Source organism: Arachis stenosperma, chromosome 1 (assembly GCF_014773155.1).
Source record: "Arachis stenosperma cultivar V10309 chromosome 1, arast.V10309.gnm1.PFL2, whole genome shotgun sequence".
Taxonomy (NCBI): Eukaryota; Viridiplantae; Streptophyta; class Magnoliopsida; order Fabales; family Fabaceae; genus Arachis; species Arachis stenosperma.
In genome coordinates this window covers 120,006,662-120,030,630 of record NC_080377.1, presented here as the reverse complement: position 1 = coordinate 120,030,630, position 23,969 = coordinate 120,006,662, and the positions used below count along the sequence as shown (strand labels likewise).

Genomic DNA, 23,969 nt, shown 5'->3' with positions numbered 1-23,969 from the left:
TGGCATGTCACCTACTACAAAAATATTCATATATGTCAATAAAATAAAATTAATATATAGTATGGTATATGGAACATATATTAATCCATAATACCCTTTTTAGAGAGACCCATGGTTTTATTTTCCCTAGAATTAGCTTCTTTTTTTTTTTAACCTTTTGACCAAACTAGGATACCTTGGGGAAACCAAGGAATTAGCAACTTTAAATTTTCTTATAACTTAGCCTTTTATTTTTTGTATCAAAATCTTGACTTAGAAGGAAAAACTTGTGACTTGTGAGTTCAAAACAAATGTCATTGCCCTCATTGGTAATATAGGTTCATCATTTTCTAGAATTCAATGTTGAATGTAGTATCATTTATGCAACCGCAGTGGCTTAAATTTGTATTTTATTAACTTACAAACGAACCAATGTACCAAAGAATAAAATAGGAGTTTACAAGTTAATGTAGAAGCTAAAGTATACCATAAGAAAAAGGGAATGAATCATATATTCATATTTAACCTTCCTATAACATATGTTGATGCTTGTTAGTTGTTATCTAAAGTTTTTATATCATAATCCAAATGTAACAAAAGAACAAACAGGGATTGGTTGTAGTTATAAACTCAATTATTGATGGATGTATAGCATCCATAATTTGGTTAAACTGTTAAACAAATTATGATAAATTGAAGCTTAATTGGATTTGGAGGACAATGTGGGCTTTGATATATATTTTTGATTTGTCTCTCAATAGGTCCAACAAAAAAAAAAACAAAAAATGATAGTTAAAAAAGAGAAACATTACAAGGAGGCAGCTTGAGAGTAAAAATTTATAGTTATTACCTTACATGTTGTTATGCACTTTTATGATCCTAATTATTAGGATCTTGTCCATTAACATGAAGGCAAAATGCTGCAACAACATTTACTATCCTTGCCTGACACATGCATGTTCTTTATACTTGTTCAAATTACTAAGATAGAGAGCAGAGAGACTCTAAAGTCTAAACATTTTAAAGGATTTAACGGCGTTCCAAACTATGATGAGTAGTCTTTTTATTTTTATTTTTTGGTGAATTTGTTGCATTACAATGTGGTGACAGAAGGAAACCATCGAAGGCCGGTTAATATGCTGGCAATTCAGTGGATTGTTCGCTTTTTAAATATGCATATTACAGTGGAATCTGGAATGTGCTTTTTCATTGTAACATGTGAGTCCCAACTCTATAGTTCTTTAATGGCAAAACAACCAGTAATGAGCTACACACATGCACATGCTTATACCAATGAGATTGAAAATGATGGAATGCATAAACAAATTATTCAATTCTGATGTTATCATCTGCTGTCAATTTGACTATGAAAAAAATCCAGTCAAAATGAAGAGATATACCATCATGAATGAAATATGCATAACTCCAAATTCTTCATTTTAGGATAAACCCTTAATCTTTTTTTTAGCTAAAGACAACCGGCTATTAGAATTTGATGATGACAATTTCACTTATCACTGTTCAGAAAAATAGTAAAAGATTAGTCTTTTCATATAAAATCTGTGGATTAAAACATTGATAAATTCCCTTAGTTTAATGGCAAGTGATAAATTTGTTCAGAAAGAAAACAAATTTTAAGACGAGTCATTGAGAAGCAGAAAACTTTAACGATAAAGATGAGTCTGATTACCTTCAAACTTGGATAAACAGGTACATTAAAGACGATGACAGGACACAAGAAGCAGCAGTAATACTAAAAACAATGACATATATTAATCATGATGTTTATAAAACACGATCTTAGACATGGGAATGATGGAGTGACATGGGCAGGGTGGTAAATCTCTAAGAACTAAACTTGACTAGAAAGTAGAAATCGGTTACAATGGCAGAAAGGAAAGATACAAGGCAACTATATAATTTCTCACTTCCTCTTCTTTGAAGGTGGCTGCGGGGTCTCCTCATCATCTTCATCGTCCTCGTCCTCTTCATCTTCCCCGTCTTCTCCATCATCTTCGCCATCATCGTCATCCTCGTCATCCTCATCATTGTCATCACTACCCCCTGCACCATTGGCCTCATGATCATCATCAGGGTCTCCATCTTCCTCACCTTCTTCGCCAGAGAAGTCCTCGTCGTCTGCATCATCATCATCATCGTTTCCGTCCTCGCCGTCTTCATCATCCTCATCGTCCTCTGTTTCACTGGTGTCCTTGTTTTCTTCAGAAGCATGGTTTGCCCTGTACAACAACTGATCTAGAGGAAACCTAACCAAGAATTTATCAAGTAAAATCAGGATAATTTGATCTTTGAACTCAAAACAACTAGAACACCAAGTAATAAAGTTAACTTCATTGTTACCTTCCATCCATTGGTGACACAGGATTGTTGACATCTCTAAGAAGAGATCGAGACTGGGAGGCCAAAAAGGAAAAAATAAACTTTACTCAATTCAATAATGAACAATAATTTGTTAACTAACCCCATAACATACACAAATCATGTAGAAACATATGCAGGCATAATTATCCTCTAAGCTTATATAATTGCAATGTTGAAAGTTGAAACTCAAGAAAGAGTTTGCAGAGAATAAACCATTATAGCCACATAAAACAGAGAAGCATAGGTTTCAATCCCACACAACAGAGGGAAAATATCCTCTTGAAGCTAAGGTATGCAATGGTACCAATACTGATGAATAAAAACAGCATAACAGATCCAGAAAGAACAAAAACACACCATTAATAGCTCAAAACACGCACAGCAAGTAAGAATCACACTAACAAAAAGAACAATTGCTAAGGGAATACCGCAATGAGAAGGTAAGCGAGAGATTTGGCAGCAGCAGCAACAGCAAGGAGAGAGTCGACCACCATGGCCTCCACAAAAGACGGCACCGAAAAGGTCTTCTCGTCATTGAAGGCGAGACTCCGAACCACAGCCACCTCCATTCTACTCTACAACTACACTGGCTGGGGAGTGGTCAAGAAATTTGAGTTTGGGTGTGAAAACGTAAACCCTAGACCATCCCGTTAGGGTTTTGCGATTCAAATTGATACCGTCACAGCGAATGGCATGCTTCCACGTAATCCAAATGGTGGATTTTTTTTAGAAAGCGGGTCAGACCCGAACCGAAAGTGGTGGATGATGGATCGTAGGGTTAAGCGGATTCCAAATTCGTGCAAATGCGACGTTCTCTCTCTGATTCTCAATCTGAGTCTCACTCACTCTCTCAACAAAAATGCTGAGAAGAAAGCCAACTAGTATCGAAGTCAAAATCGAAGACAAGGAAGAACTCGAGGAAGCTCGCCGCCGCATCGCCACTGCCACCACAACTGGCGCCACCGCTACCGCCGCTCTCCTTCGTCAGTTCGATCGCGCCCAAGATCCCTCTTCCAAATCGCATCGCATCGGCCTTTCTCCTTAAATTCCCCTCCTCCCTCACCATCCGCTCTCTCTCACAGCTCCATTCTCCAATGGAAGTCGAAGTGAAGCTTCGCCTCCCCAACGCCGACTCGCACCGAAGAGTCATCGCCTTGCTCGCGCCCTTCCATGCCGCAACCCACCGTCAGCGCAATCTCTTCTTCGACGGCGCCGATTCGGAGCTCTCGTCAAAGCGTGCGGTGCTCCGCTTCCGGTTCTACAACGACGACGAGCGTTGCGTCGTTTCGCTCAAGGCGAAGGCTGTTTTGGTCGACGGCGTGAGCCGTGTGGAGGAAGACGAGGAAGATCTTAACCCTAGGGTTGGTCTTGATTGTGTCGCGGAGCCTGGGAAGCTTGGGGTGGTGGAATCTAGGGTTTTGGAAAGGGTGAGGAATGAGTTTGGGGTGAAGGGGGAGAAAGGATTCGTGGGTTTGGGGGGTTTCGGGAACATTAGAAGCGTTTATGAGTGGAAAGGTTTGAAATTGGAGGTGGATGAGACAAGCTTTGATTTTGGGACTCTTTACGAAATTGAATGCGAGAGTGCTGATCCTGATGAGGCTAAGCGGGTTCTGGAGGAGTTCTTGAAGGAGAATGGGATTGATTACTCGTACTCCTTGATGTCCAAATTTGCAATTTTTCGTTCTGGGAAACTGCCATAGTGAGTGAAGTTTCTATCTTTTTAATTGAATGATTATTCTTCTACACATTGCATTAGAACATTTTGTTTGTTTGAATGTCGTGGTGGAATGTGGTATGCTTTAGAAAATTCCCCAATTCAATTGTGGTTGGAATAACAGCCATTTTCCCCAAAAGAATCTTCAATTTAGTTGCATAGATTTCTGACATTGTTGTTATGATGATGTTCTGTTTTGTAGGTTACTGATGATTGAATGCCGATCTAGATTGGTGACTGCACCCGCTTTGTCCTCAAGAGGACTATTTATATTTTCGGTTTTTTACTGTTTTTTTGGCTGATGAATAAGCCATTTGCATTTGTCATTCTAATAAGAAAACTATTTGTAATTATCTAATTGAAGTCTGAGATCATTGCTATTCTTGCCTTGGTCAAACTGAGTATGTATCAAATTAACGTTGCTTCGTATAACGAATTGCCAGTCTAGTGCTGCAAGTGTTTAAGTTCCGGTGACTAAATACTCTATCCGACTTGGGCAACAAGCTAATTTGACATGAGATTATTAGATTAAGCTATGCAACGCACAAGCATGCTTCCGCAGTATTTATTGTGGATAATTCTGTGATGAATAAATTTTTGCATGAAGAGAACGAAGAACTACTTATAAATTGGTAAAGACTTGCGTGTAGGCATAGTTATTTTAATGTGAAATGATATTTAAGAACCATAAATGATTTGACAAGTTTGATGAATTTAATTATAATGTACTGTTGGTGTAAAATAATTTTACATGTGTATTCAATTATATAACGTCACATCTAAATTTGCATTAAAATTAAATTCCAAGTTTGATTGAATTATTGTTATTATTATTGTCACCTTTCCTCTGGTGTCGTGTCTCCTCAACACATGAGGAAATCTTTCATTTAGCTCAATAGCATTTCCAATAGTGTAACTAAAAAATCTTAAAATTAAAACAAAACAAACAAGTAAAAAAGCTTCAACTTTTCATTTTGATGTAGATTTAGACCGTGTTTGGTTAGTGAGTAGTCCATCTAATACAAAAACACGGTGACGCACATCTAGCATTTGGTTAGAGAAACACAATTTTTTGAAAGACACAGTGACACATGATTGCACACAATAGATGTGAATTGTGTCTCTTCAGGAAGTTGAGACACAAATTTTGTTGGACACAAATTTTTTATTTATTTTTACCTTTAATATTTTGTGAATTCCCTAAATCTATCCTCCTTCCCTCAACCGTTCCCTTCTCCTTCACTCTCACCAACATGCTGTCTTTTGCTTCTCTCCCATTACAACAAAGTAAAAATTAAAGATTTTGAGGCTGAAAATTCTTGTTTCCCAAACATTTTCGTCATCTGTATGCTAAAATCACGCACTGAAAACAAAGCCCATGCCTATAATTATTTTTCTTAAAAGAAATTACTACAGTTTAACTATGACACATACCAAATAGCAATAATCACATTACCAAAAACTAACACCAGTAACAATAATAGCATATTTATACTATAGATCCACTTGAAAATAAACCTTCTGTCCTAAGGACTAAGACTCACTAGGGCATTACAAAGGAGTGAATGAGAACACTGTATCCGTTACCCATTACTATACTTTCACTTCCTTTTCTTAGTAGGAGGCTGTGGAACCTCATCATCTTCCTCTTCTTCCTCATCCTCCTCTTCATCCTCTTCCTCATCACCACCTTCCCCATCGTCGTCGTCATCATCCTCATTACCATCATCATCGTCTTCCTCGCCCTCACTTCCTCCTGCACCATTAGCCTCTGGATCATCCTCAGGATCAGCCTCTTCATCACCTTCTTCACCTGAGTAGTCCTCATCTCCTCCCTCGTCATCCTGTTCATTTGCATCATCATCATCGTCTTCCTCATCTTCGTCTTCATCTGAATCACCATCCTTGCTTTTAAGATAAGTATCATTTCCCTTACAGAGTTCATCAATAGGTAATCTAAAAAGAACAAACACAAGTCAGCGCTACAAAACTTACCATTTCATAAAATCAGAACATACTCTCCAAAAGGAGTGTAAATTTATTCTCACCTTCGATCCATTGTCACTGAATTATTGATGTCAGCCACCAGAGATCCAGTCTGGATTTCAAACAAAAATAAAGACATAAGAATATGAAAGATTGTGCTACTATATTGATGGTCCTAGTTTACTTAAGCTTATGACAGACCACAAAAATCATAGCATGGAATCAAATTATATGATATGGGAATTATGATTGCAATACAACAAATTGCACTTAGCTTCTAAAGCAAACATCAATGAAACAAACTAAGCTCCACAATACTGTTTGCAACAGCAATACAGACCCTTATTATTTAAAAACGTCCCTTATTATTTAAAAAGGATCAGACATAAGAAATTATAAATTTCATATCTAAGATCTAAGAATATACAACTCAAAGTTTAAGAAAGAAACTTCAAAACCAAGCATGCAACGTATGCAGACACAGTCTGCAAGAGAACCCGCACCTAGGCTTCCCTTGAATGACATGTTAAAACTTCAAAGATGAAGACCATAATTAAGGCTTGTGAATTTGCAGTAAATGATGTCTGAAAAGACTGGCAAAAACAATGACATAATATAGAAAAATGAAGACCAAGCCACTACTCTTTAGAACTCAACTAGAGACAAATTTTGCACTATAACCAAACAAAGCAACATCCCTGTTGACAAATAAAGTACACCCCAAACAAGAACAATGACAAAGAAGTGTTTTCCTGCAATCTTCTGTGTACCAACCTAGAACAAGTTCAATCCTTTACGCACGGTCACACACAGAAAAGAGATGTTGTTCACCATAAAATTTAACATTATGAGCTGCCTATTAGCTTTGGCCCAAAAGACTTACCGGTAAGGCTTTAGGAAATCAAAAACCCTAAATTCTGCTAAATAACAATGATTAAAGGAACGAAAGTTAGAATTGAAAACCAACCCTGTACAAAATTATATAGCCTGAAACAACATGAGCATATAGAGAGCAAGAATTAAAATTAAAAAAAAAAATTTAGGAACACCAATTACCTAAGCTATTAACGATAATTGAAGAACACTTTAGAACTAATAATATTCTCAGAAACAAAAATTGAAAGAGGATTTTTGTGAAGATACCAAAATGAGAAGGCAAAGGAAAGATTTTGCCACTGCAAGAACAGTATGCCATGCCATGGCTTGAACCGCAGAGGGTAGCAGAAGAGTGATGTGGACGGAGCCGGGAGGAGAAGAAGATGATAGGTCCTTCATTGCACAAAAGCGGTGATTGAAACCCTAAAAACGAGAACTGGGAAAGAGAGAAAACGATTCCAAGGAGAGCAGTGAGCAGAAGAAGAGAACAAGAGAAACAAGAGACTAAAGAGAGTGGAAGACTGGAAAGAAGGAAGAGGTTCGGTCGGTTATGGTAAATCCCATGGGTATGGTATTGATTAGTTTTTTGTTGTTTTTCAATTTTTTCTAAAGATAATAAATTGTGTTTGTTTCACATTAAAAATCAAATAAAAAATTGCAGATTTTTTATAACATATAAAAAAATATCTGATATTTATCAATTTAAATTATGAAGCATATTTTAGATGTAGTATATATAAAATAAATATAAATATTTCTGCATTTGGAATATAAAAAGAATTTCAATAAATTGATTTCAAATATACTCGAGATGTAATTTGTTTGGTAAATTAATTGTATTTTGAATATTTTACATTTAAAATGTGTGTTAAGTCATAAAAAAATAGTTAAAGGTTAAATTAATCCCTAAAAAATAAATTATTTTTAAAATTTATCTCTAAAATAATTTACCAATCAAATTAGTCTTTTAAAAATTACAAATTAATTATTTTTGTACTTTCATTAATCAATTAATAGTTCCGTCAATAATTAATGATATAAAATATTAACTGATAGCATTCATGACACTTAATATATCTAATTGAATACTAAACAAATATGTTTATGAAAATCTATTAGTTTAGTATATTTTTTTAATTATATAAATCATATTCCTAATATAACCTAATAACACTAAATTGATAAATTTTCATAAATATATTTGTTCAACATCTTTAAACATACTAGATGTTACATATGATGTGAGTTAATGTTCATGAAAACTGTTAATTAAGTGACTGAATGATGAAATGATTAATTTATAATCTTTACATGACCAATTTAATTGATAAAATATTTCAAAGACAAATTTAAAAAAGAGTCATTTTTAAAGAATTAATTTGACTATTAATTCCATAAAAAAATAATTATTTTTTAATAAATAGTTTAATTCTTTTATTTATCAAAATATATAATTTGTAGGTAATTTACCATTTTATATATCATTGCTTTCATAATATACATTTTTAATACATAATAATGACTATGGAGTAGAAGGAGAGGTAGATGATGTAAACGACCAGTTGCGTCGCATGTAAGCGGTTGAATTTAGCAGGTAGGCCTTTGAAGTTGAAGTTGTAGTGGTAAATGTGCCACATAAGACTGTGGTGGAAGATCCTGTGGATGCAGTAGAAGTAGTGGATACAACTATGGTTGTAGTGGATATTTATAGTACTATGGATACCCAGGCGGCTGCGCATGCTGTGAGTAGTGTGGATCCATCATTCAACCATAGTCCACTGAAGGTGGCGTAGCATACTGTCCAGGCTGTGATGATCCCCAATAATGGTTGCCACTGAAAGAGGAGACACATACGTTGGTACCTACAGCTAAGTGACCCCAAGTGGTAGGAGAAGTGAAGGAGGTGGTGGTGATAGTGCCACTGATGAGGTGTCGGTTACAGCATCACAATGCTGGAGATATTGGTCTGCCAACCTCTGGACTATAGCACTATCTGCGCGAGTAATGTCTCAAATGTGATATAGCTCTCCACCTCCCTCTCCTCCTCCTCAACGACATATGGTATGCCAGGAATGACATACTTGACAAACTGTTAATCTGGTGGTAGTGAGTCGTCAAAGATGTCATAGAACAAGTCATCCCTAAACTTTTCATACTTGTTGAACTCCGCCTCTTCTCCCGACTCCATGTCCACCCACTACTTCTACTCTCCGATCATACGTCTCTGTCTGACTACCCTTCGCACTTTAGCACCTGATCTGCTAGCCTCTCTGCGACCTGCACCCTTCAGCTATCTCCCACCTGCTCCCCGCCTCGCCTCCTTTTACCTGGCCTGACCTCTTCGCCTTGGGCGGGTGCATCTGGTGGGAGCTATATGTGATCACGAGGTTGTGTCGCTGTTAATTGAAGATCATTAGAGAGCGGCACAATTGTAGGGTCAGCAAGCACACTATCCTGTGATAAGAATCGAAACCTACACTCACACATTCACCAATCCAACTACTCATGGTTGGGTCTCGTGTTTGCTCTGACCATCACTTCCTCCCTGACTCAACCTCCCCACCGGTCATACCAAGTCTGCACTTAGTTGGCCACTACACATTATCTTCGTTGTCAGTGTTCTTCAAGAACTTATCAACATTAACAGGAGCATCTGACACTGATTGGACCGAGCCCATCTTTCTTTTCACTGTCTATCTGGTGGACGTGCACAAAATTAAAGCACGTGAAAGGAACCTAACCCCTTTTCATTCTGTCTATGGTATATACAGCTCACGATCAGAATGAGGCATCCAGCTATGTTTGGAGTAGTCCGATAAGCTACAATGCTAAAGAATTTATACGTCCAAACAAGGATCGTTGATCCCCATGATAATCTTCTGCATGTTTGCAAGTCTATAAAGAGGGAAAGTCACTATATATAGACTTGATTGTTGGTCTTGTCCGTCATCAAGTACCCGCTAATCATCATCATGATATAGCATCGGGTGTACTGTCACAACATGTCACGATTAGCATCAGCAGGAATCTGCTACATCCTTTGTCTCAACCACATCATCTTAATTGAAAAACTCTCCTTCTTGCCCTCCAGTTGCTGCAGTGGCATGGCTCCCAGTAGCTCTGCCATCCAATTCCATGTCGATCTTTGATGGTGCGTCTAGAAATCTCGTTGAGAACCACCAATAAAACCGTATGAAATTCAAGATGATATGTCACATCCTAAAAGTGATGGTATACTCGCCCTACAGTAGGTGAAACTTGTCGAAACAAAAATCCCTTAGCCTTGCTGCATACTCAAATCCTGCCTCCCTGATGTTTGACAACATAATATATAGAGAAGGTATAACGTGGGAACATCCGCCTAGAATGAAGCACCATCGACTGCAAACATATGAAATAATTAATAACTAATAAAAACCAATACTAACACCACTAATGAACTAACTATGATTTTTTGGAATAAATAATATAATATGAAATAAAATATTATAAAAATATCCTAACTAACAATTTTAGTTTCTTTAAAAAATTAAAAAAATACAAAAAAAAACTAAAAAAAGTCCTACTAACCATTTCGATATTTTCAAAATAGTCAACATAAATTAAATAAATTTTTTAACGGTATTTTATTATGCAACAAAAAAGTCTAACTAATTTAAAGTAATTAAAATAAAATTATTAGAAAAGATATTATCATAGTCATATTTTTTAAAATCATTCTTATCTAACCTAAACTAACAAAATCACCTTATAACATGAATATATAAACTAAACAACAATTAATATTATCTAACATAAATTAACAAAATCAGTCTAATAACAGTAATATTGAAATAATCAACTAATTCAGTTATACCAACCACACAGTCGAGCATTGCAGCAATATATGTAGTCGCATTCAACCGTTGATATCCACGGCATGTGTTTGCATCATCACCAACGAATTAATACCCAACCAGAAAGACATACTAAACAAAAATTCTCCAAAGAAAATGAAGTGGAGAGATTTTGTAAAATATGAAAAACGAACTTATCTTTAATATAGACGAGTTTTTTATGAATGTATCTCGTCCCTAAACATATACGAGAAATACGTTCATATGAATGAGTTTGTAGACTAGATACACTACTAATCGTCTAATCCTTCTTTATTTATTTCATCTATGTTAGGGACAAGATACCTTTATAAGGAACTCGTTCATGATGAGGATGGGATACGTAATAAAGTGTATAATTGTAATTGTAAATCAATTCATGCGTTTATATAAGTTTAAATTTAATATTTAAAAAATAAAATGATAAACTATATATTCAATAAAATAGTTAAACTTAAAATATAAATTTATGTTTTGTTATGACGATATTTTGAAAGCAAAATACGGAATATAAAAGTTTCCCCAACAATGCAAAGAAAAAAATGAAAAGAATATAAAAATAGGAAGTGGCACCACCGAGTTGTCGAAATTATATCTTCGGTATTCTATCCCTTTCTGAGTGTCTTCGCGTGTGTTGGCCTCTTTGATTCCATTGCTCATCAGAGGGCTCCGGTCAACACCGTCGGCCAAGACCCGAACCCTCTCTCTCTCTCTCTCTTTCTCTCTCTTCATTTCTCTCTAATATTCCCAGAAAAACCCTAAAATTTACTAATAAGAAATTTCCTCATTTTCTTCCCTAAATTCTGCAATTCCAAAGTCAACCGTCCCAATCCAATTTCAAATTATCGATCTCCACGCCCCTCTTCTCTTTCACTCAACTCTTCGAGCCGCGGAGCTATGTCGTCCGAGATCGAGGTCGTCGAGGAGGTCCAATCCACCAATCATAATCAATCGCCGCCCTCAGCTTCCAGCGACGTCCCGGAAGAGAGTCTCCGCAACGACGTGTACGCCGCCGCGGCGTACGGGGATCTAGAGAAGCTGCAGAGGCTGGTGGAGCGTAAGGGATGCAGCGTGTCGGAGCCTGATGGGCTTGGCTACTACGCACTCCAGTGGGCGGCTCTCAACAACCGCACTGCGGCAGCTCAGTACATCATTGAGGTTCTTTTTCATTGGTTTGTTGTTGATTTTTTATTTTTTATTTTTGCGTTTTTCTAAGCTCTAGCTCGAGCTCTTGAAGCTCTTTTTTCCCAGATTCGCTGCTGTGTCCTGCATTCCCTGAAAGCGTTGATTGTGTCAGTGTTTACTCTTGCATTGTAGGAGCTTATGCTTTTTTGTTGTTGGAGCTGTATAAGAGAAATCGATGATGATGATGGTTCTAGTTTTAGAATTTGTATGGTAGCTTGGCTCAGCTAGACAGGTAGTTGATCATGCGTGGTTGATGGAAATGGAAATTGAGTATGACTAATCATTTGTTGTTGTTTTGATTGGCAGCATGGGGGAGATGTGAATGCCACGGATCATACTGGCCAGACAGCATTACATTGGAGTGCAGTTCGAGGTGCTATTCAGGCTGCGGAGCTTTTACTCCAAGAGGGTGCCCGACTGAACGCTGCTGATATGAATGGATATCAGGTTAGATTGATTTGGTTGTTTCTTTTTTCAGGAATCTGGATATCACTGGGGTAAGGATCAAAATCATGAATTTAGAAATGTGAGCTTTTAGAGTGACATGCCATTGCCTCCAGCCTCCTGTTGTTGCCTGCTAGTCCTTTTGGCCAACTCTATTGGAGGTTCATAAATATTGGATGTTCACACCCGTGAAAATGTTGTCATCATTGCATATCTTGATTAATTTTGTTAATGAAAGTTAACATTCACTCCAGTCCAGATCATGAATGTTTGGAATCCATATTATGCAAGGAGACATTGCTTTTGCTAATTCGAATTGAAGGGTGATATAAAATCGGTCTATTTCCGCTGTCATATCCATACTTAGCCCTCCCCAACCAATTCATTTCAACATGCCATAGCTTTGGCAGATTGCTTAGCCTCGTTCATCTTTGGCATAAGTGCACTCGATTAGTGAGCTATTATGTACTCTTTCCCTAGAAACCAACCATATATATAGCTATCCAAATTTGTCCTGCTATTGTCAATTTCAATATGGAATAAAAGTAAAAAATGAAGCCCTTCTATATTTGTCTATAATTATGAATTGAATCTTGATGAATGTCTAAAGAAATTGAATCAAGAAAAATCTAAAAGAAACAGATTATTTGTTCTAGCTGTCAATGTTTGTTATCTGTCCCTTGCAATTGTTCGTCTGTATCTGTGGGTACTTGGACTAAGTTGGTAGTTATGAATTCTTCTTTTGCTTGAAGGCTCTGTGTAGGTAAAATTGTTGATTTTATTTATTATGATGCAGACAACCCATGTTGCTTCTCAATATGGTCAGACAGCTTTCATTTACCACATTGTTTCAAAATGGAATGCTGACCCCGATGTTCTTGATAATGATGGAAGAAGCCCCTTGCATTGGTAATCAAGAATTTGCATTCAGACTTCTTTTTCTATTTGATTCACTGCTCTGCAGTCAAGCATGGCCCTTCATTGGAGCTGATAGCTTGATACACGGACAAGTGACAAGTTCATTTTTAGTATGAGTCTCTCTGATATGTTTTTGCTTGGTTATGACATCATGTTATCCTCCCCATTCAAACTTTTGCTGTAGTTGGTTTGGTTATCGAAAACAGAAATTGACCCTAGAAGTTCATTGGAAGAATATAAGTGGAATCATAATGTGGGAAGTAGATCCAAAATTTGTCCAAGCTGAGAATGAAAATTTTGAAATGGTTTTAAAATCATATGGTCCAGTCCTAATCTTCCTTTGACAATATTAAGTTTCCATTTTCCAATTACATTCGATTATTCTAATATGGAGATGCTTGGAATATATGCCGTGTAAGTTCTCTTGGTACACTACAGTCTTCATTTACTTTGTGTGCCATTCTTTTTGGTTTCATGTGTCCATTTTCTATTTAGAGAGATGTTTGAAAAGGTCGTACTTCATTGAATAAAAGGTGTAATTCTTCATTATGAAATGCTTGAATTCTTCTCTACTGGTTGGAATTTCAGGGCTGCTTACAAAGGTTTTGCTGATTGTATACGTCTTCTATTATTTCTTGATGCACATAGAGGACGACAAGACAAAGAGGGTATGCTAGATAGCTCTAACCTCAACTTTGTTAGCGATGATTTGATCTCAAATTTTCAAAGCATTATAGCCTTTCCTATTTCTGTTTGTTTATTCAGGTTGCACTCCTCTTCATTGGGCTGCTATTAGGGGTAACTTGGAGGCTTGTACTGTCTTGGTACAGGCTGGCAAGAAGGAAGACCTGATTGTGACTGATAATACAGGCCTTACACCAGCACAACTAGCTTCTGATAAGAATCACAGACAAGTTGCTTTTTTCCTTGTACGTGTTTTATAACCAAAATATTGTCAGTTGTTTAGAACAATGTCATCTGCTCTCCCTCCTTTCAAAATATATTTGCATCCAAAATAGAATCACATTTCTATGGGTTGTTAATTCCAAATATATGCCTTGCAAATTTTGCCAACTTATCTTGATGAATAATTCCAAATCTGCTTAGCATTTTTGTTATATTTGGTTCATGTATTGACCAGTTGCAAATAAAAAGCCTTTTTTGTTTTATTTTAAATTTGATGAATCTGTTATGTAGGGAAATGCCCGGAGGCTGCTTGACAAACGCTGTGATGGGAACAGTCGTCTTGGGAAGATTTCCAAATTAGGACTTGCTCCCATACTTTGGTGTATAATTTTTCTGCTCTTGGTCACATATATTCATTCCGTCATATTGGGTATCTATCTTGACTTCTACACATGAAATAAGCTGTGTGCATGTGAACAGTTACATGTCTATTTGATGGTTTCCTTACTACGTTTCTGTCCCGTCTGCAGCAACAAATCTGCCAAAGCTGACAGCTGCAACTGGCCTTCTTGCATGGCTTGGAGTTTTACTTGCAACTGTTGGATTGGCTATGTTTTACAGGTGTAGCAGGTAAGTGATATGGACTTTAGAGTTTAGACTTTATAGCTTCTGATGATTCATGAATACGCTATAGGCTACTATATGTAAAAGAAACATAGCTTCAATGTGCCATGTGAACTGACACATAAATAGATGCATATTATGAGTTGCTGTTCTATCCATATTTGGATGGTTCTTGTTTTCAAATACCTGAGATATTACTTGAGATAGTTGTCATTTGTTTTGTTATCTTATTTTGTTAATCTTTCTATTTTTAACCTTTTTACAGCAAGGATCCAGGTTTCATCAGATTAAATAAGAGTGACACACAGAATATGAAAGATGATGTGAGTTTTGTTCTGTTCTTTGTGATCCTTGTCTATACTTTGATTCTCGCCCACACCCTCTCATCCCCAAGATTGTATAAACTCCATTTCTACCTTGGGTGATTTCTTTTTTGTAATATCTCGTGAGCCCATCAATTCTCCTCTTGATATGTTCAATACATATAATAAGTGTATATGGCATTAACATCGAAAGGTTTAATGATTTATTGCAGGAGCCTCTATTGAAGATTGAGATAAATAATCCTGCTTTGCTAGCTGGAAATTGGTCCCAGCTCTGTGCAACATGCAAGGTGAACAATGCTTTCTTTTGTTCACCTGACTTCTTGTTGGATGCATTCTTTACTAGCTCAATTTGTGTACCCTTGCTTTAAATGATTTTGTACACAATTTCATAGTACTTTTTTCCTTAGATTGTCAGGCCTCTTCGTGCAAAACACTGTTCTACTTGCGACCGCTGTGTGGAACAATTTGACCACCATTGTCCTTGGGTTTCCAACTGCATTGGGAAGGTACTTCTGGTTGATCAATGTACATGACTGTCATTTAAATGCTAGTCGAGTAAAGTAAGCTTTTTCATTTTGTCAGTGAATTCAATTGAACAGAAGGGTGTAGGTAGAAAGATAAGCCTCAGATATTTTTTTCCTGTTTCCTTCTGGGTATTTATATGGTGCAGACAATTTAAATAGGTCTATGTTGATTTTGTGGTATGTTAGTGACTATCGAGTTTTTAATTTGTGTTATACCATTCTTATGATGGATTGTTCTATTTTGTTGTTAAGATATGCCATATACATTTGTAGAATAAGTTAGGATAGACCTTCATTACTTTCCCACTTTGTTAATAGAGTGAACTGCCATTTTTATTCTTTTAACATAATTATTCTTTCCTTGATTAAGTATGCAACTTGCTTTGTCCAACTCATTGAATTGAAACCCCACCCCCCTCTCTTTTTTCCCCTCTTGTCTCTTTTAGATGTATTGACTTCATTTTGTTTCATTTATGTTTACAGAAGAACAAATGGGATTTCTTTGTCTTTCTTGTTCTTGAAGTTTCAGCAATGATAATAACCGGTGGAGTTACTCTTTCAAGTATGTTTGTTGTTGAGACATAATGAGTTAAATGTTACCAATGCTCTTTTTTCTGAAATATAGACTGATGATGGAAACTAATTTTCTACATACAGGGGTGTTAACCGATCCAATGGCTCCTTCCTCATTTGGAGCATGGCTTCAGTATGTTGGCAAGGAACACGTTGGTGCAATATCATTTATAATTGCTGATTTTTTCCTCTTTTTTGGCGTGTTTGCTTTGACTTTTGTTCAGGCTAGTCAGGTATGATTGCCTTGGAAGCATCATTTTGTTTTCAATTCCTTTCATCTATGTATTTGGATCTGATGCAGAAGTTTTCTCTCATTTGACCTAAAGTATGCCCTTCCTTTTTTCTGTAACCCAGATTTCGCGCAATACTACAACAAATGAAATGGCAAACGCAATGCGGTATAGCTACCTCAGAGGTCCAAATGGTAGATTCAGAAACCCATATGATCATGGTTGCAAGAAGAACTGTTCTGATTTCTTGATCAATGGGTACAACGAAGATATAAGTATTGATGAATTAGGCGATTCAGAGGAGGGTATTGGAATGACGAACATCGGAAGGGGCTCGAACTTCGCAAACGGGGACTCCCATTCTCGTTCTCATTCTCATTCTGAACGCACAAATGGGCATCATGTTATTAATGTGAATTCCAGTAGTTCCAATCACGGTCACCGTCATGGACATGTTAATGGCCATGTTCATTCTGCACATTGTAGTCACAATAACCATGGCAAAGCCAGAAATGAAAGCATCCCATTGGGCTTAGGTCTTGGCCTTGGACGGAACAGCATAGTTGCACCCTCTTCATGATATTAACACGTCCGCTTGTACCCAATTGTAATGATGTATATCATAGGCACACACATCCATGTTAGTTTTTACGTTAATATTCAATTTTTTATGGCTCTTTTCTACCATCACCAAAGTGCAATTCTCTGTTTTCCTCTTCTCTTCTCATGCCCATCATTTTAATTTTTCTTATATTCCATTTTGTAAGTAATTCAATTCGCGATTATAGCCGATAACGAACTTGTTTCGCCTTGAAACCGAAGTTAAAAGATGCTAGTAGCTCACCCCAATAAATAAATAAATAAATAAAAAGATGCTACTGCTACGTATGACTGATAAGTGATAACCTAGCTAATGATGCTCGTCCGTTAACGCGGTTATTATTGTATGAATGGTATACTGATGTTTGTTCATACAAAGATGTTTTTATACAAAGATAATAGTTAAGAATGATCAAATAATTTAATTTATTTAATGAAATTATTATCTAACAATTTCAATTATGATTTTTATGTCAGTATTCTCTTTAAATTATTAATGTTTTTTATTCTAATCTTACTAAACGAGTAAAAGATGATGTATGTAATAGATGCTCGTTTTCCGTCCTCTCTTGCATTTTTCTTGTTTTTTACGGTATTTTTTTCAGTTCAACAGGCCAAAAACTAATTGGTCGCGATACTGAGTTCAATTTAAGGGTTTGCTGTTAGTCAATAAGTTGCTGCATGCATAAGGCGAGATTTAAACTCCCAATACTTATTTTATTTTATTTTTTTAGTCGGATAGATTGGACAACCCCTAATCCTAAATATGGAAGCCAGATATAGCGTATTAATAAGCACATAATTTATCATCTGAGCTAAGTCTTAGCTGCAGATTGTTTTTTATTTGTGTGGTTACCAATTTACTAATGGACGTGGGAAAGGTATATATTCGTACTAGGCCCAAATAATTAAAGTCATGGTTCAAAAGAGCCAATCCATTCTCAATGGATCCAGTGAAAACTGTCCAGATCCAAAGAAATCAGTCCTAGAGTTATAAGGGTAACTTGTCACCCTACTATTAAGGATATTATCCACAACTCCTTAACTACAACAATAGTTTCTTGTGATACAACTATATGGGGGAAGAAACCACCTTCTATCTACAAGAAAAGTGATGACTAAATCATCATCCTCTTTTATAAATATCTTATCTTGGGAATTTTTCAATTTTATTATACTAAAAACATGTTTAAATTCTTGCTAACTACTTTTGCTAAATATTGGAGTTATTTATAGGTATTTTCACCGACTATTTTGGAGCTGATTTGAAGCTATGTTGAACACCTTTACCTCAAAACAGTATCCATTTGTTAGAGTCGAATCTATTATTTTAACGTTTGACTGATTCTTTCGAGATATAATGAGTAGTTACTTATTTATAGGGGTATGGACCATTTTCGATTAAAAATAATTGTCTAATTTAAAAAGAAAATTGTTTTTTCTTTCCATTGGAAAATTAATACATTAATACATTCTTTTCTAATTATATTTCTATTATTAATTATTCAAGAGAAAAAGTGACAAAGTAGCAGAAAAAATCAATTACATGTACCAAGGATATTTTTATAATTATATTAACTAATACATATATTTTTAATATTCGGGACCTACACCTACATAAATTCAAACGTCTGAGTGTTCGATAAAGAGTGTGTTTGTTTTGTTGTGTGATTGTGTCTTTTTCCCTCAAATTATTGCCGCTGTTTTGCTTTTGCTGGATGCTATTAGCAGTTGGCACGTCGCTATATGATTTATATTTGATATATTATATGAATTAATATTTACATCTAAGTATTTGTATGTAATTATTTAGTCATATTTATTCTTTGTTATCAATTTATAGACGACAAAAAAAAAATAAATATTAGGGCGAATTACTTTGTGAAATATCAAATATGTATCCTTTTATATTTTAGTAATGTCTTTCATTTTTCCGTTTGGATGCAAATTATAAAAAGGTATGGAACAGAGAATAAAATAAGTGTGTGTTATTTATTATTTAAAATAATTGACACTTATATACAAGTAATATTATGGACAGCTCATCAAATCTTTGTGAAGATTTCTAAACTCTAACAGATTCTAAAATAACAGAATGTAAAACAATTTGGGCTTGTGTAGGTTTGTGATGGGTTATTTGCATACTATGGTCCAATAAATTGTTTCAAGCTAAATGATGCATTGACGTGTTTTATTTATAGTAGCTATACCTTTATTTTGATAGCAATATATATTTATTAATAGATAGATAGAATAAATAAAATTTATTTAATAAGCTTGTATGAAGTATTTACTAAAAAACGAGTAATTATATATCAGGAAGACAAAATGTTTATTTATATATGTTCATATTTGACCCAAAAAGATAAGCCAAGTCTAAAAGCAAATAAAAGTTAAAAAGATATCTATCATATAAATATGAGGACAATTTACCTAATTAAATAAATCCTATGAAATCTTTATTCATATATACAAAATACAAACTTGTTACGTGTATGTGCAATTTATATTATTAGATAAATCGTGGAAGCTAATCACAGTTTTTACTCTTTACATAAACTGTAGTTGGCAGGACGAATTACTCATGAAAGAGAATCATCATAAATCGTGACAAGCTATCACGGTTTATTGAGGGACGAAAATGTACATAAAATTTTGCTACCAGCAACAGTTTATGAAAGACTTAGAATGACCATCTTTAATTGAATCACTTTGGGTATGTTTGGAAAACACGTTGGAAGAGAAGAAGCAAGTTTAGATTTCTTGAAAGCTTCAATCTTTTGGTTTGGCAAATTTTTTTTCATAAATGCAGAAGTGATTTTGCCTTCAAAATCACGTTTACAATAAGCAACAATTTTAAGCTTCTGCGTTTCACTAACGGACTTTTAGTGTGTGTTTGGATTTCAGTTTGCAAAAGTGAGTTTGCATAAAATTGATTTTACAAAATTGATTTTGATGAAAAGTAAGTTTGAGTTAACGTGATTTATGTTTGGCAATATTTGTATCAAAATTGATTATAACAAAATAAATGTTGTTTGGATTATACTACTCAAAATCACTTTTAGATGAAAAATTACTAAAAGAGACATCAATTTATTTTTTTATATATATGCAAAAACATAATCTAACAAAAATAATATAAAAAATATTTATTATATAAATAAATAAATATAATAAAAAAGTATGAAAGAGAGTACTATAAATTTTATAATGTTAAACAAAAAAAATATTCTATACTTTTTCTAATATTACCCGTACTCTTTAATTTAGTATTATTTTGAACTATAAATTTTCATTATTTATGGTTCTATTGTTACTTATAATTAATTTTTTATTTATTTTATCCTTTTTTATAGGATCATAGTTTATATTATACAAAATTTGGATAATAAACGTAGTATATATTAATTACAATTACAAATTTTACAAAGTCAAAATAAAAAATAAAAAAATTAATATAAAACAAAGATAGAGTACATCAAAAAATAGAAAAAAATCATACAAATAAAAAAAATAATACAAATTTCATAAAATCAACCACATGTATCATATGAACAAAAAATACAATAAAAACTAAATAAAATACATATGAATAAAATAAGTAAAAAAATTTCATACACGATATAAATACAATGTAGTAAAAGATAAAAAAAAAAGAATTCATATGAACAAAAAATAATAAAAAATCATAAAAATTAATAAAATATCTGAAAAATTATAGCACTACAAAAAATAAAAAAATCAATAATATTTATCATATGAATAAAAAAATACAATAAAATAAATAAAAAATCATATAAACAAAGTCAAACAAAAATAAAAAAATTCATAAAAAAATATACATATAAAAAATAGTATAGAAAATGATAAAAAAAACTCATAAAAACATAACATCATAAATCATAACACTAAAAATTAAAATATGAAAATGAGTACTAAAAATAATAAAAAAATTAAAATATTCAATTTACTAGTAATTGAAACAAATCTGAATGATTTTGATGGAAAAAAAATGGAAGAAAGAACTATGAAAAAGTAGAAAGAACTACACAGTGAAATTTATAGTTATTGGTATCCTTCTTATAGAAGAAAATAAAGGGTAAGGTTGGTAAAAAAGAACAAATTTTTTCACTTAATTTTCTAAAGGTAATCAGCAACCATGAACGTGACGCAGAAGCTACAAATTTTAGCTTCTTCTCAACGTGGGTTTAGAGGCAGAATCGTTTCTGCGTTTAGAAAGAAAAAAATTGCCAAACATAAGAGTGAAACTTTCAAGAAGCTCAAACGCACTTCTTTCTTCACCAACGTGTTTGCCAAACACACCCTGTCATCAAGATTCAATCTTTATTTATATTTTACCAACTTTATCCTTTATGCATGTTATCATTGTATTATTTATGAAATTCTTAGAATTTCTGTTTATATGAATTCTCTTTTTCTATTATTTATTATTTTTATTTTTTTGTTAATTATTTGTTTGACATTATACATTTTTATAATGGTAATTTTTTTGTATTATTTTTTTATTATCTTTTTATAATATAATTTATTGATCTTAGATAAAGTAAATTAAACAAAAAATTAATTGTAAATAATAATAAAAAATTATAACATATTAAAAAAGAGTACTAAGAGTACTAAAAATATACTATATAAAAAAATCATAAATTTTTTTTTGATTTATTTCAATCACTACTAAGGTAAATATTTAATTTTTTTATTATTCTTAGTACTATCTAAAATTTATATTTTGTTAATTTTAATTAAAAATATATTTTTGTCAATTTTTATGTTATTTTTATTTTAGTATATAAATATTAATTTTATTATAAAATTAATTAATAAGATCTATTCAAATAGGTGAATTACAATGACAAGATAATGTACAAAAATTATTTAAGTTGATGTGTATCTTAATAATTTTTTATCTAAAAGTGATTTTGAGTAACGTAATCCAAAAATTATGTATTTATACTACTAAAGACGTAAACCGTGGGAAGCAATGGGGTTACCTTTGAATGCCTCCTCTTCATAAACTGTGGTAGGTAACCGTGGTAGGTAACCACGGTTTATGCCTACCATTTTCCCTTCAAAATCTGTGAGACTCAGCTACGGTTTAGGGCCAACTTTTTTTATGAGTAATCCGTCCCTGCCAACCACGGTTCATGTAGAGAGTAGAAACTATGATTGGTTTCCACGGTTTACTTAATAATATAAATTAGTAAAGGATTCATGGGATTTATTTAATTAGGTAAATTGCCAGGAAGATGATAAAAGTCTTAAGAGGTCGGATAAAATACTACAAGGTGATAATTTTTTTTGAGGAGTTATAATTAACCCTAAATATTCTTCATTTATTTTTAAAAAAGATCTTAACAACTCTTAAATAAAGGGACGGTTATCCGCCATCAGAAGTGGAACGACTCCAACAGTGATTATTGACTCATCACCTATAAATACATTGACACCTCAGGTATACTTAAGTCTCAATACTTTATAAACCTACTAAGACTGCTAAGATCCTTGTTGATTTAGACATCGAAGTGGCTAAGTCAAAAACCACCTCATGCACCTGTTAAGACCCTTGTTGATTTAGACATCCAAGTGGCTAAGTCAAAAACCACCTCATGCACGATCTCATTTCAGGTAACCATCGAAACAATATATATTTTAATAGGATTTGGATTTTCTAAATTTTGAATTTTACTTTAGAGAGTAAAGTGTGATCTCTCACCATTTATTTTATAGGTGAGATCAATAGTAATATAAGAGAGAAACCATTTAAAGATAGAAGATGACTTTTTATCCTCTCTAAAGTACAAATTCAAAATTTAGATGATCCAAATCTATTCCAACATCTAATAAAAAAAACTAATCTCTAATTTATTAAATATAGATATTATAAAAGGTTAAACATTTCATATTAAGGTGTTTAGTCATATTTGTTAGTATGATATACTATTTCTCCCCCCCCCCCCCCCCCCCCAAAAAACTTCTCTTTATTCTTATGGGACCTCGTTTTGAAATGTGAGATTAAATATATTTTTTCTGAAAGGCATTTCATAATTGTAGTTATTCTATATTTTTTTTAGTCAAAATTCTATAAGTCTTAATTATTTTATTTATTTCTCCTACAATTGTGATAAAGAGAAAGGGCAGAAAAGAGGAAATTATGTGAGTAACAAATGATATACAAGTCAGAGAAAATGATCCACAAGTTATAAAAGATTTGGTGGTGCAACAAGCGACCTAAATGATATTTGATTATTTTTCAACTTAAAAAATGTCTTCCACCCATTGATTTGCTCAAGAGAATATAAACAACGACATGATTACATTAAAGAAAAACAAGGGATCTAACCATTTACAAATATAAAAAAATAATTTTTTAAAAGTAAACATAACTCATTCACCATCCAAAGAAAGAAAAGCAATAAAGCATAATGAGGGGTTTGAAATTTCAAGTGTTGAAGTCATTGTTGCACTTAGCAGTGTAGATTACGCAGTCAGCTAAATTCAAAGTCGGGCGTGGATTTGGAATCATTCATTTGATTAGGACTTGGCTTAAATCATTTAATTAGCATGACTTTAATATTTTTCATCAATAAGGCACTTCAATCTTTATTCATCTTCATATACATTATTTCATCTTCAATTTTAAAAGTAAATAATCTACTAGTCTCTCCATACTCAATTAAAAGATTACGAGTTCAAATTTCTTATTTTTGGTAAAAAAAAAATCTAATAGTATATCAATGTAAAAAAAAAAATACTAAAAGGCAAATTACTAATCAAAGTTAATGATATTTATATCAAACTTTTATTCT

At 33.7% G+C, this 23,969-nt stretch overlaps 4 protein-coding genes across 6 annotated transcripts; 2 read left to right on the top strand and 2 right to left on the bottom strand.

Annotated features, from left to right (window-relative positions):
* Positions 1–1,727: 1,727 nt before the first annotated feature.
* On the bottom strand, positions 1,728–3,030 carry LOC130969687 (uncharacterized). The gene is made up of 3 exons (XM_057895536.1): positions 2,790–3,030; positions 2,341–2,393; positions 1,728–2,246 (listed from the first exon to the last, which is right to left on the bottom strand). Exons 1-3 carry the CDS (start codon positions 2,928–2,930, stop codon positions 1,904–1,906), a joined length of 537 nt encoding a protein of 178 aa, XP_057751519.1. The 5' UTR covers positions 2,931–3,030; the 3' UTR covers positions 1,728–1,903.
* Positions 3,031–3,157: 127 nt separating this feature from the next.
* Positions 3,158–4,539, top strand: LOC130969671 (triphosphate tunnel metalloenzyme 3). Of its 2 annotated transcripts, XM_057895519.1 has the most exons (2): positions 3,162–4,060; positions 4,278–4,539. In XM_057895519.1, coding segments are annotated over exons 1-2 (606 nt in total). In that variant the 5' UTR covers positions 3,162–3,455; the 3' UTR covers positions 4,279–4,539. The 2 variants fall into 2 exon arrangements, with proteins under 2 accessions (XP_057751509.1, XP_057751502.1); XM_057895526.1 differs by lacking the exon at positions 4,278–4,539 and having other exon boundaries at positions 3,158–4,061.
* A 900-nt stretch (positions 4,540–5,439) lies between these two features.
* LOC130968953 (phosphopantothenoylcysteine decarboxylase subunit VHS3-like) lies at positions 5,440–7,516 on the bottom strand. The gene is made up of 3 exons (XM_057894513.1): positions 7,205–7,516; positions 6,124–6,173; positions 5,440–6,031 (listed from the first exon to the last, which is right to left on the bottom strand). Exons 1-3 carry the CDS (start codon positions 7,334–7,336, stop codon positions 5,677–5,679), a joined length of 537 nt encoding a protein of 178 aa, XP_057750496.1. The 5' UTR covers positions 7,337–7,516; the 3' UTR covers positions 5,440–5,676.
* Positions 7,517–11,400: 3,884 nt separating this feature from the next.
* On the top strand, positions 11,401–17,229 carry LOC130968728 (protein S-acyltransferase 24). Of its 2 annotated transcripts, none has more exons than XM_057894160.1 (13): positions 11,401–11,970; positions 12,304–12,444; positions 13,238–13,350; positions 13,948–14,027; positions 14,125–14,288; positions 14,557–14,695; positions 14,796–14,895; positions 15,155–15,212; positions 15,425–15,502; positions 15,623–15,721; positions 16,223–16,301; positions 16,397–16,545; positions 16,667–17,229. In XM_057894160.1, the coding sequence occupies exons 1-13, from the start codon at positions 11,710–11,712 to the stop codon at positions 17,120–17,122; spliced, it is 1,917 nt and encodes a 638-aa protein (XP_057750143.1). In that variant the 5' UTR covers positions 11,401–11,709; the 3' UTR covers positions 17,123–17,229. The 2 variants fall into 2 exon arrangements, with proteins under 2 accessions (XP_057750143.1, XP_057750152.1); XM_057894169.1 differs by lacking the exon at positions 11,401–11,970 and adding an exon at positions 11,996–12,229.
* The last annotated feature ends 6,740 nt before the right edge of the window (positions 17,230–23,969 follow it).

Bases quoted from the DNA above. Each gene is read 5' to 3' on its own strand.
- LOC130969687 (XM_057895536.1), bottom strand. From the start codon at position 2,930: ATGGAGGTGGCTGTGGTTCGGAGTCTCGCCTTCAATGACGAGAAGACC. The intron at 2,394-2,789 runs GTATTCCCTTAG...TTGGCCTCCCAG, and splicing joins TCGCTTACCTTCTCATTGCG to TCTCGATCTCTTCTTAGAGA. The intron at 2,247-2,340 runs GTAACAATGAAG...ATTCTTGGTTAG, and splicing joins GTGTCACCAATGGATGGAAG to GTTTCCTCTAGATCAGTTGT.
- LOC130969671 (XM_057895519.1), top strand. From the start codon at position 3,456: ATGGAAGTCGAAGTGAAGCTTCGCCTCCCCAACGCCGACTCGCACCGA.
- LOC130968953 (XM_057894513.1), bottom strand. From the start codon at position 7,336: ATGAAGGACCTATCATCTTCTTCTCCTCCCGGCTCCGTCCACATCACT. The intron at 6,174-7,204 runs GTATCTTCACAA...TTTGAAATCCAG, and splicing joins TCCTTTGCCTTCTCATTTTG to ACTGGATCTCTGGTGGCTGA. The intron at 6,032-6,123 runs GTGAGAATAAAT...TGTTCTTTTTAG, and splicing joins TCAGTGACAATGGATCGAAG to ATTACCTATTGATGAACTCT.
- LOC130968728 (XM_057894160.1), top strand. From the start codon at position 11,710: ATGTCGTCCGAGATCGAGGTCGTCGAGGAGGTCCAATCCACCAATCAT. The intron at 14,289-14,556 runs GTACGTGTTTTA...TCTGTTATGTAG, and splicing joins GACAAGTTGCTTTTTTCCTT to GGAAATGCCCGGAGGCTGCT. The intron at 15,213-15,424 runs GTGAGTTTTGTT...GATTTATTGCAG, and splicing joins CACAGAATATGAAAGATGAT to GAGCCTCTATTGAAGATTGA.